We start from the raw sequence: 12908 nt of genomic DNA, 5'->3' as shown, positions 1-12908 counted from the left end.
TCTTCAGCCCTGCAACAGGCTGGAAGAGGCAGTGGGGTGGCAAAAGGGAGAAGGCGGGCCACACCAAACAGGCCCGTAACTGTTCCACTGAACACCCCCTTGCGGAAATCTCCCTTGCCAACGGGTAGGTGTTCCGCAGTCTGGCACTTTTTTTTAGGAAAGTGCAGATGACAAAAGAATTGTAATTTGCAACCTGTGCCATACAAAAAATGAGCAGGGGCGTAAACACTAGCAACCTCATCACCACCAGCATGATCCGCCACATGGCATCAAAGCACCGTAATAGTTGGCCGAACGCCTGGGTCCACAATCTGTGTTTGCGGGTCACACCACTGCCTCTTCTTCCCCGTTGTTAGATACTGTATCCCCTGTCCAAGATGCAGGCCCTCCCGCCCTGCACCTGGACCTTCGCAAGCACCATCAGCGACCACATCCACTTCAGTGTCCCAGCGCAACGTCCCAATGTCCCTACCCCAGGCATTTGAATGCAAGCGCAAATACCCAGCCACCCACCCACAGGCCATAGCACTAAATTTGCAGCTTTCCATATTACTGGCCCTGGAAATGTTGCCATTTTGGCTTGTGGACACTGAGGCCTTCCACAGCCTGATGTTGGCGGGTGTCCCGCGTTATGCAGTCCCCAGCCGCCACTATTTTTCATTGACATATTTTTCAACATGTGTCCCATAACATCACAATTGCCCTGACCAACACAGTTACTGGGAAGGTCCACTTAACCACGGACACATGGACAAATGCATTTGGCCAGGGATGCTACATTTCCCTGACGGCACACTGGGTGAATGTTGTGGAGGCCGGGAGCGAGTAGTACTCTGGGATGACACAGGTGCTACCGATGCCAAGGATTGCGGGCCCTACGTTGATCAGGGTTTTTGCCAGCACCTACGTTAGTGGCTCCAACCCCCAGTTCTCCCCCTTCGCCTCCTCCTCCACTTCCACCTCCGAATTATCCGTGTGCGGCACCAGCCAGTCATCAGTCGGTAGCTGGAAGCAGTGTAGCACTGGCGTGGGGAAGCGGCAACAGGCCGTGCTGAAGCTGATATGCTTAGGGGACAAATAGCACACTCAGGGGTGGACACAGACAGCAGAGGGCCCCTGTGCAATGAATGTGCCTGGGCCCCAGCCCCCCCCCCCCCACCCAAGCCAAATTTGCAACCTAATCTATTTCGTTCTAACATTACTTATAGCAATGCAAAACATATAGGGTAAGGCTACTTTCACACCTGCGGCACTACGCTCCGGCCACCTGATCCGGCAGAAATTCAAGGAATCAGCTGGACACAAACCTGCCACCCCCAATTCTGTGCCCGCTGTTCTCCCTATACAAGTTACACACAGATAGTTCCCCTTCAATAATTATTGTCACACAGTGTCCTAAAAAATAACTGTGCCCAGGAAACAGTGTCCCTGACACTAATAGTGTAAACATAAGTTCCCCAAAAATAATTGTGCTAAGCTGATACCGTGCTAGGGTGCCCCCCACAGTAATACTGCTCCCCAAAGTCCCAGCAATAGAAATAATTATCTACCAGAGAACACGTAGTAGTAATAGTGCCCCTAAAGAAATAATTTCCCACTGTGTCCCAGAAGTAATAATGCTCCCATAGTACTCATACTAGTATTCATGTTCCTCATAGTCCCTCAACTGTAATAAAGCCCACTATAATGTCCACGGTAGTAATAATTCTCTCAATAATGTGTTACAGTAAAAACAAAAATTACCTGTTGTGTGGTAGTATAAAAAATACCTCCTCTTAGTGCTCCCTGTAGAGCCATAGTGCCCTCATAATGTGTGCCAATGCCCCCTACTGTGTACCCAAAAAACCCTCCTAGTGCCCCCAGTTGAGACAAAGTCCCCATAGTGCCCTATAATTTGCGCCAGTATAAAATACTCCTATATTGTGCCCCAATAGTGCGCCTCCCCTTATCCCCATGGTGCCTGACAATGTGCCAGTATAAAATGCCCCCATAATGTGTGCCAGTATAATTCCCCTATATAATGACCCCAATAGTACTCCTCTCCCCCTTTTCCATAGTGCCCCCCATGTGTGCCAGTATATAAGATAGGGTCCCCAGTAGATGCGCCCATAGTGCTCCCCCTTTTCCATAGTGCCCCCATGTGTGCTAGTATATAAGATAGGGCCCCCAAAGTGCTCCTCCCCTCCATAGTGCCCTCCCATGTGTGCCAGTATATAAGATAGGGCCCCAGAAGATGCCCCAATAGTGCTCCTTTCCCCCTTCTCCAATAGTGCCCCCATGTATGCCAGTATATAAGATAGGGCCCCCATATTGCTCCTCCCCCTCCATAGTGCCCCCATGTGTGCCAGTATACAAGATAGGGCCCCCTAGTGCTCCTCCCCATCCATAGTGCCCCCCATGTCTGCCAGTATATAAAATAGGCAGGTTCCCATATGTCAATTGCTCAGGTCCCCTCCCATATGTCACTTGCTTAGAACCCCCAGAGTCAGGAGGACCCCCCCCCAATATCAGTCGTTAATTATTTATTCAGGCACACCCATATGCTCATTCAGGCCCCCCATATCCATGTGACAGACCACCATCAGACCTCAGTTCAGACTAAAAATAAATAATTAAAACAGCGTACAGCATCAGGTCATAGTGCGCGCTGTACGCAGTCAGGCTGGAGGAGACCAGGGAGGAAGCGGAGCCGGAGGGGTAAGTAAGCGCCTCTCTCTTGCATACTAGAGGGGGCCCATTCATACTAGTGAGCGCTTCCAGAAGTGCTCACTAGTATGTATGGGCCCCCTCACACGCCGGTTAAGCTGCACAGGCGATATGTCCACCCCTTAGCACACCACCGCAGAGCTGTGGGAGGGGATAAGAGGCCAGACTGAGCTGTGGCTCTCGCCACTCAACCTAGAACCAGGCATGGTTGTGTCTAATAAAGGCCGTAACTTGGTGGCGGCTTTGAAGTTCGGCAAGCTCACACACATCCCATGCCTAGCCCACGTCTTAAACTTAGTGGTTCAGCGGTTTCTCAAAACCTACCCCAATTTGCCTGAGCTACTGGTGAAGGTGCGCCACGTGTGTACATTTCCGCAAGTCATCAACAGCTTCATCTGGTCTGTCAACACTGCTGCAGCGCTTGAAATTTCCAGCTCAGCGGCTTTTGTGCGACGTGAGCACGAGCTGGAAGTCGACATTCCACATTTTGGCCAGGCTTTCTGAGCAGCAGAGGGCAGTAGTGGAATACCAGCTGGAACATTGTTGTCACCTTTCCAGTAAGCTTCCGCTATTCACAAGCAAGGAGTGGGCATGGATGTCTGACCTCTGTGAGGTTTTTAAGAAACTTTGAGGAATCAACACAGATGGTGAGCGGCGATAACGCTATTATTAGCGTAACCATTCCACTTCTGTGTCTACTCATACGCTTGCTGCTCACAATTAAGGACGACGCTTTGCATATGGAAGAGGTGGAAATGGGGGAAGACATTACACAGGGTGATAGCCAGGCCACCCTCAGTTCGTCTTCTCAGCGCAAATTGGACGATGAAGAGGAGGAGGAGCAGGAGACAGTTGCCTCTGCTACAGAGGGTAGGATCCATGGAAGTTTAATTCCATCTGTTTAATGTGGGTGGGCAGAAGAGGAGGAAGAGGATGATGAGATTGAGAGTGATCCTTATGATGACAGCAAAGTCTTGCCTGTTGGTACTCTGGCACACATGGCTGACTTCATGTTAGGCTGCATTTCCAGTGACACATGCGTTATATGCATTTTAGACAACACAGATTACTGGTTGTTCACCCTTCTTGACCTCCGCTACAAAGAGACCTCTCTCATTCCTCTGGTGGAGAGGATGAGCAAAATGGTGCAATACCAGAAGATCCTTGTTGAAAATTTACTCCAAAAATTTCCATCTGACAACACTGATGGCAGAGTTCGTAGTTCCTTGACCAACCGAGGAGGGGAGACAAGGGGAACACATAGCAGTTCCAACAGAGGCAGGGCAACACTCTGCAAAGCCTGGGACAGTTTCATGACACCCCGACAGCACCCTCACCCTGATGCGTGGCCTAGTGTCACAAGGAGGGAAACATTTTGGAAGATGGTGAAGGAGTACATAGCAGACCTTGTCAGCGTCCTCAATGATCCCTCGTGCCTTACAACTACTGGGTGTCCAAGCTGGACATGTGGAACGAACTGGCGCTCTACGCTTGGAGGTTTTGTCTGAGCGGGTATTTAGTGCTGCTGGTGGCATTATAACAGATAAGAGTATCCGCCTGAAAATGCTGACAGGTTGACTCTTATAAAAATAAGACAAGCCTGGATTGATCCTGACTTCTCTACTCCACCAGAGGAAAGCGGCTGAACATAAAGGCACTTTAAATGTGGCTTTTATGGTGTATTGAATACACTGTATTCTCATTCATCTCTTCCACCACAAACAAGAGTATATGGTTTATTCTTCCCAGGGGCGTTGCTAGGGTCTCAAAAGATTTGGGGCCCAAGCCCCAATGCATATGGCCCAATTCTCTAAGTCGATCAACCAACCTAAGCCCGCTATAGCTATACAGCTGTACAGCAGCATGTACCTCTCACATCCAGTTCCTCCCAGGTGACGTCTCCTCTGATGTAGTTCTTTTCTGTCATCATCTTCTCCATTCCATCTGGACAACTTCTCTCAGCCGTGCCTTGTCTCTACAGAGTGTGACATACAGACATCTTAGCTTCCTCATTTTTCTGTACCCCCAAATACTATCCTGAAGAAAAATGAGTGCCCCCCATAGTAATAGCGCTCCTCATAGTCCCACCAATAGTAATTCCCTTCTTGAATTCTCTCATTAGTAATACTGCCCCCTACAGTGCCCCCAACTGTGATAATGCTCCCCAAGAGTGCCCCCATTAGTAGAAGAGCCCTCCAGTATTAATAATGCCCTTACAGAGCCCCTAGTAAAAATATGGCCCCCTATTGTTCCCCTAGTGGTAATAAAGCTATCTACTAACCCTCAGTAGTACTAAGACCCCCACAGTGCTCTTAGTAGAAATAATGCAGATCTAGAAGTCCCTCCTATAGAGCCCCCAGTAGTAATAAGAACGCCTAATGTCTCCTGGATTTAAAATGCCCCCACAGTGCCCCCAGTATTTATAATGCCCCCTACTGTTATAATGCTCACCCTGGAGTGCCCCAGTATTTATATTGCCCCCTACTGTTATAATGCTCGCCCTGAAGCACTCCCAGTATTTATAATGCCCCCCACAGTGCCCCCTGTAGTTATATTCCTCTGTTTACTGTCCTCAAAAATTATAATTCCTCAGCCCCTCCACCATACAGTCCCATGTAAATAACATTATTTCCCTTCTCTGCCATAGAGTGCCATGTAAATGCCATCACACCAGCTCTCCAGCCTCCTCCAATATACACTCCCATGTTAATAACATCCCTTTCTATCTACAGCCCCCTCTAAAATACAGTCCCATGTAAATAACATCACACCATCTCTCCTGCCCCCCTCAATATATAGTCCTACGTAAATAGCATTACCCCCTCCCCAGCCACCTTCAACATACAGTCCCATGTAAATAACATCACCCCCTCAATATTCAGTCCCATGTAAATAACTTCACTTCCTCCCCCAGTCACTTTCAACATACAGTCCCATGTAAATAAAATCACCTCTTCCCCAGCCACCTCCAACATGCAGTCCCATGTAAATCATATTACTCCTCAACATTCAGTCCCATGTAAATAATATCACTCCCTCCCACAGCCGCCTTCAACATATAGTCCCATGTAAATAACATCACCCTGTCCCAGCCACCTCCAACATGCATTCCCATGTAAATAACATTACTCCCTCAACTTTCAGTCCTATGTAAATAACATCACTCCACCCCACTGTCCCATGCAAATAACTTCCCTCCCTTCAGCCCTAACATACAGTCCTAGTTAAATAACTACAACTCCCAACATTGCTCTGCCTCTCACACTGAGTAATCTACCCCTTCTCTTACCTCTCCTCATGTAGCAGACCTCACCACAGCTTCTTCCCAGGACTTCTCTTCACTGCTGAGCCATCCGCTCCTGCACTGGTCATATGACGGTGACATCATCGCAGGTTTTTCTAAGCTACTGCATTTAGCACTGATCACATGACCTGTGATGTCATCACAGGTCAATACAGCTGGATCTAGCAGACAGGCAGTACATTCGGGGCCTGATCCTCCTCCTCCTCTTCCAAATGTTTATTCGTCGCATATAATGCCCTCGCATATATGTCCTTCGCATATACTGTTTTACAGGGTCAGCTCAGCTGCAGGCCCTCGCATATAATTTTTTAGAGGGTCAGCTCACCTGCAGGCCCTCACCTACAATGTTTTACAATGTCAGCTCAGCTGAAGGCCCTCGCATATAATTTTGTAGAGGGTCAGCTCACCAGCAGGCCCTCACCTACAATGTTTTACAGGGTCAGCTCACCAGCAGACCCTCGCATATAATTTTTTAGAGGGTCAGCTCACCAGCAGGCCCTCACCTACAATGTTTTACAGGGTCAGCTCACCAGCAGGCCCTCACATATTATGTTATACAGGGTCAGATCACCAGCAGGCCCGCACCTAAAATCTTTTACAGGGTTAGCTCACCAGCAGGCCCACACCTAAAATCTTTTACAGGGTCAGCTCATCTGCATGCCCATGCATATAATGTTTTACAGGGTCAGCTCACCTGCAGGCCCTCGCATATAATTTTTTAGAGGGTCAGTTCACCAGCAGGCCCTTACCTACAATCTTTTACCGGGACAGCTCACCTGCAGGCCCTCACCTACAATCTTTTAGAGAGTCAGCTCACCAGCAGGCCCCTCACCTACAATCTTTTACAGGGTCAGCTCATCTGCAGGCCCTCACCTACAATTTTTTACAGGGTAAGCTCACCTGCAGGTCCTCACCTAATTATACCTAATAGGTAATTTGCTCGCATGCTGCCTTGCTTGGAAGTGGTAGCCATAGCTGTTTATCAGGCTCCCTCTCTGGAATCAAACCCTGATTCCCGGTTACCCATGGTGGTTCTCTCTGAAAATAACATTGAAAGTTCATAGGGCAGACATCCGAATGGATCGTCGCCATCACGGGGACGTGGATCGGGCCCAGGTTATCTAGAGTAACCAAAGCGGCAGCAGGCTCTCGCACATAATGTTTTAGATGGTCAGATCAGCAGGCCCTTGCTCCAAATGTTTTTGAGGGTCACCAGCAGGCCATCAATCATAATTTTTCAAGGCTGTGTATGATGCCCTCCTTTATGTGTAACAAAGGATGTATTGTAGTGCCGGTTCCTTGTAATTTATGGCAGCCCTTTCACTTAGTGCATAGGCTTTATGAGTGTAGGAGTCCCACTACCTGAACAATTGTACCACGATGAGAATGAGGCCCTCTTTTATGTGATATACAGGTTGTATCGGAGTGCGTCTTCCTTGCAATTTTTGGCAGCACTTGCACTTTATATACAAGTAAATATACAGGAAAGAATGCTTCCTAACAATTTTTCCTCTAAAATCTATTTTATCTTCGGTTTTGTGCCTATTATTGTCAGTCTGTAAAAGTGGCGTACTACTCGGACAACATCGTTCCCAGCAGCAACCTGGGAGTCCAATATGCATCCAGACATCCTCCCCATGCTGTTCTTGAAATTTCTGACCTTTTCCTATGAACCAGGCACCCTCCCCTCTTCAGAGCAGGGGGTGCCTGGTTTTATGCTCGGGTTCTCCTATTGAGTTCCATTATACTCGGGTGCTCGGTAGAGCATCCGAGCATCCCGATGTGTTTGGCCCGAGTCCCCGAGCAGTCGAGCACTATGGTGCTCGACCAACACTACTCTGCATAGTTCATTCTCAAGCCGAACTTGGTGTTAGCTAGACTGGGGTTGGAGTCTAAGGGATTCCACAAAATGTATCCTGTAACCTCTTTACAGAGCTGTTGATTTCTCTGGTAAAGATCCCCAGGTCACAGCCCCCAGAATAGTCACAGACTGGCGGCAGTAGAACAAGTGAAGCAATCACTAAACAGAAGGTGGAGTAGTAGAGTTACTTCATGTTTTAGGAACATAACCAAGGGTCCAGTGAACAGGCTCTGACATTTTAGTATATTCCAGATCTGGTATTCAAAACGTAAAGCAGGAGCATAGTCAGGAATAGCCAGGAGTCAGGTCAGGGTAGGAATACACATTCCAGGCATGCAAACCCAATGAGCTAGGCGAAAGGCAGAGGGCAAGAACAGAACTGACATCAAAACCTAGATTATACAGAGTCCTCAGAGCAATCCAGTAATAGTCAGCAAAGCTGTGTACAGACCCCAAAACAGCACAAACTACGATTATCCAGAATTACTTTACTGCTATCCTTAGTGTACATCATGGATGTCAAACTCATGGCCCTCCAGATGTTGCAAAACTACAACTCCCATCATTCCCTGATAGCTGTAGTATGCCCAGGCATGATGGGAGTTGTAGTTTTCCAACAGCTGGAGGGCCACGAGTTTGACATCCCTGGTGTACATAGAAACTCTACCAATGACAAGGTGGTCTTTTTATATGGGAACATTCACTTATCAGACTTGCGTTTCCTGGGCCTAGGCCTAAAAGATGATCTCAGGGTATGTAGGATCCAGCTATACTATGCTGTAATTAAAAGTCTTGAACAGGGGCAGACAGAGACAAGAGAGAGTCCCTTTGCAAGACCAGTATATGTGCCCCTGAGAATGAAAATTCTTAGCTCAGTCCATTTCATGCACTCTAATAGGCTGCAGAAAGCATTGTTGCTTGTGGGCCCCTCGAGCTTCTGGACTTTTATGCATCTGTACAGGTTTCACATGGTATATCTGCCCCTGGATGGGTCTGAGTGCATGGTCCAAATGGAGGAAGCCATTCTTCTAAATGTACAATGCAAAAATCTAAGTTAGACCAGCACCTTCAAATAACATGAAATAAATGTACAACCAAGTACTACCAAGCACAAAGTTATATGTAGACATTCAAAACTTACCCTGAAATGCTTTGCAGCTCTATTTGCTGTACATAAAAATCTGCGGCTCTTAGAGTAATGCAGGTTCCCACCTGAAGATCCACCTTGTCGTTGGTAGATAAGCAAACACAATGTGTATCAAAAATGTGCATAAAGCCTCACATTTCGTGTTTATGAACTATAGAAACAATGTAATTCAGGATAATCCATGTTTTCAGTGTTTGAGCAATGTGCTTCCTTATGTAGTGTTTGTGGCAGCGTGCACCTGTAACTTCACGTCATATTGTTTGGAGGTGCTTGTCTAACGTTGTGTTTTGCAGACAGACAACTAAGGTTAGAACATGGACCAGAGTTCACCCAATAAACGCCCGAGTGCAGAATTCTGAGGATTCATATAGGACACCCAGCTCTCTGGCTCAGATGCTCTGATTGTCTTGGTGTTCATCTGTTTTACAACCGTGCAATATTTGCATATACCACGTGACCATGACACTCATAGCTGTAGTGGCAGCATCTTCTGCATTGGTCTATGGAGTAACATATTTAGCATTTCTCTTTATATTATAAAAGCCAATTAAACAGTTTTGCTTTTGTCTCACTTTCACTCCTCTGTGTAGGTTACCTTCTCAGAAGGCCAGGCCCTCACCACAATCACTATCACAGTTGTTGCAGATAATATTGCTGAGCTTGCAGAGACTGTCATGGTTGTCCTTACAAAAGTCACCACTATGAATATTGAGGATTCCAGTAGAGGCGCTATACTGGACCCTAAGAGATCAACAGCTGTGCTGACCATCCTGCCCAGTGACTCTCCACATGGAGTGATCGGCTGGCATGCCAGTTCATCTTCTGTTAAAGTGGATGAACCTGTAGGTAGGTAATTAGTAAAGAAAACAGAAACAAAGACATAAAATACACACCAAGGGGAAGATTTATCTTGAGGGGAGTTTTTTAAGTCAGTTTTGCAGCATTAAAGGCTATGGGCACCATTGGGGTAATTTTTTTTTTTAAATGATTGCATTGTACTAATTTTGAGCTAAAAATAATTTATTCAGTTGATCTTTATTAAAAAATTGTCAGTCCCTTTCTCTCTACAGCCTTGAAATTCTCTGGAGCCAGTTTATACTGTTTCCTGTCAAGCAGCTCAGCTGACGGCTCCTTATCTCTGATCTCCTGACCTTGTAAACACTCATTATACAGTAGCTCAATTCTTATCTTACTAATAGGAAAATGGCTTAAATAAGTGTTTAGGAGCTGTTAGGCCACGTTCACATCTGTGTTGTGAACCCCGGCAGTGTGTTCCTCCACCGGAATAGACTGCCAGAGATTACCATATCCGACATAACCCCGCACACCACCGCATTCCCATTCACTATAATGGGATCCAGCCACTTTCCAGTAGATATGCTGGCTTTCGGCTGGGTAACAAATGCTGCATGTAGTATTTTTTGCCCACCTACTTTCCGGCATACCGTATATGCTGGATACAGTGACTGGAAAAGACTGTCGGAGTTCACAATGCAAATATGTATATTAATTAGTTATAGTAATTCAAAGTATTACTCATAGTAAGGGCATATGTCAATAGAAAGTGACTTTTAAAAATACCTTTATTAAATATTTAAGTGGGTATAGGTATGTATATACCAACAGTGAAAAAGACCTACATTTATTAAGGTTACTTAGTGGGGGAGTAGTAGCCCCCAAGAGGAAAAACACACATAGTGACAGGGTATGCACTTAAATAAATGGGTATGGGGAAATAATTCTAGCCTGCTAAATTGCAGGGCTAGAAACAAGAACCAGCTACCCCTAGAATCCCTAGAGGTCTGCTGTGCTCAGGGCGGCCCCCTGGTGGTGGAGGTTCCCTGTCCCAGAACCTAGTGCTAGCTGGTCCCTAGTAATCCCTACACAACAAATACTCCAGGATAATAAAGAATAAAAGGTGCTCTTTATGGAATAAATGTCACCGTTATTCTTTATAAAAACAAAATCTGATATTCACTAATAATCCCCGACGCGTTTCGCCTAATATTTATTAGGTTCATCAGGGGGTAATATGATTGGTGGTACTTAACTTTGTGACCAGATATCAAGACCACGATACGTTTATTGTCGGTCCCCAAGAGGAAGGAATAAACCTCTTTTGTCCCATTCAAAGATGCCGGCGGGAGAGATGGGGGTTTATCCAGACAACAAGACGGGCTTTGTGGGTCCAAAGCTGACCCACAAAGCCCGTCTTGTTGTCTGGATAAACCCCCATCTCTCCCGCCTGCATCTTTGAACGGGACAAAAGAGGTTTATTCCTTCCTCTTGGGGACCGACAATAAACGTATCGTGGTCTTGATATCTGGTCACAAAGTTAAGTACCACAAATCATATTACCCCCTGATGAAACTAATAAATATTAGGCGAAACGCGTCGGGGATTATTAGTGAATATCAGATTTTGTTTTTATAAAGAATAACAGTGACATTTATTCCATAAAGAGCACCTTTTATTCTTTATTATCCTGGAGTATTTGTTGCGTAGGGATTACTAGGGACCGGCTAGCACTAGGTTCTGGGACAGGGAACCTCCACCACCAGGGGGCCGCCCTGAGCACAGCAGACCTCTAGGGATTCTAGGGGTAGCTGGTTCTTGTTTCTAGCCCTGCAATTTAGCAGGCTAGAATTATTTCCCCGTACCCATTTATTTAAGTGCATACCCTGTCACTATGTGTGTTTTTCCTCTTGGGGGCTACTACTCCCCCACTAAGTAACCTTAATAAATGTAGGTCTTTTTCACTGTTGGTATATACATACCTATACCCACTTAAATATTTAATAAAGGTATTTTTAAAAAGTCACTTTCTATTGACATATGCCCTTACCTCAAAAATGACTGTGACAATATATCTCTTTTAAAAAATCTTCAATACGGTTAGTAAATATTACTCATAGTAATTCAAAGATAATGGATATACATAGCCGGCAGATAATTGCTCAGAGTGAAAGTAAGATGCTCACAGCTAGGCTAAGAGTTAACCTTTACCAGAGTAAGATTGTGGCAACTTTTTTTCACAGTTAATAAATTTGGCATAAACCAGCTCGACAGGCCAACCACGGCTACTTTCCCAAATTGGAGTGATTATTGTAAAAATTTAAGATGTCCCAATTTTTTAAAGAAATAAGCTATAATAGTTATAATAGCAGAAATAGTGGATAATTTTTCAATTCCAAGGATGTTTGGCGGTATCCTGTGTGCTGGGTTTCATTTGTGGCAATGCTGCATAAGATCACAATTTATGTCTACTAAACTCACAACTTCTGAGTTGGTGAATTTAATTCCCTTGTTATAAGTCACAGTCACAGTGTATTATATCAGCTCCAACGCTGTAATACTGTATCTTTTCAATTTACAGGGAAGACCATGATCGTAACCCTGCAAATTACAAGGGAACAAGGCTTTGTGGGCGACATTTCCATTTATCTTCAGTCCGTACCAAACATCTCTCTGCCACTCATAAACAGAGCCACGGAATACGAAGATTATTTCATAAAAGATAAAGTCGTGATTATAAGAGAAAACAGAGCTTTTGGTCAAGTTAATATCACTATCCTGTCTGTAAGTAAATGCCAAAAAAATACAATATAAGGCCTCATGCACATGCCCGTTGTTGACCTGTGCCCGTGCTGCTGACTGCAAATTGCAGTCCGTAATGCATGGGCACGGACCATGTGCCTGCCATATGTGGACGCGGACTCATCCACTTAAATGGGGTTCGCAATCCGCATCCGATGGGATGCGGTGCACAAACGGCCTGTGCGCATGTATTGTGGATCCACTGTTTGCGGGCTGCAATATGCGCACTGGCCAACAGCGGCTGTGTGCATGAAGCCTAACTTGCCGTTCATGAGTTTGCCCTTGTTGAACCT

The 12908-nt window shown here is 45.8% G+C and overlaps 1 protein-coding gene across 1 annotated transcript in view; it reads left to right on the top strand.

Moving 5' to 3' along the window:
* ADGRV1 (adhesion G protein-coupled receptor V1) overlaps nucleotides 1–12908 on the top strand; it is a 522269-nt gene that overhangs the window by 208425 nt on the left and 300936 nt on the right. Inside the window, 2 exon segments of the mRNA XM_044282697.1 lie at nucleotides 9609–9864; nucleotides 12395–12597. Coding sequence (XP_044138632.1) covers nucleotides 9609–9864; nucleotides 12395–12597 — 459 coding nt within the window.

This window comes from Bufo gargarizans, chromosome 1 (genome assembly GCF_014858855.1).
Source record: "Bufo gargarizans isolate SCDJY-AF-19 chromosome 1, ASM1485885v1, whole genome shotgun sequence".
Lineage (NCBI taxonomy): Eukaryota > Metazoa > Chordata > Amphibia > Anura > Bufonidae > Bufo > Bufo gargarizans.
This window is presented reverse-complemented; position numbering and strand designations above follow the sequence as displayed.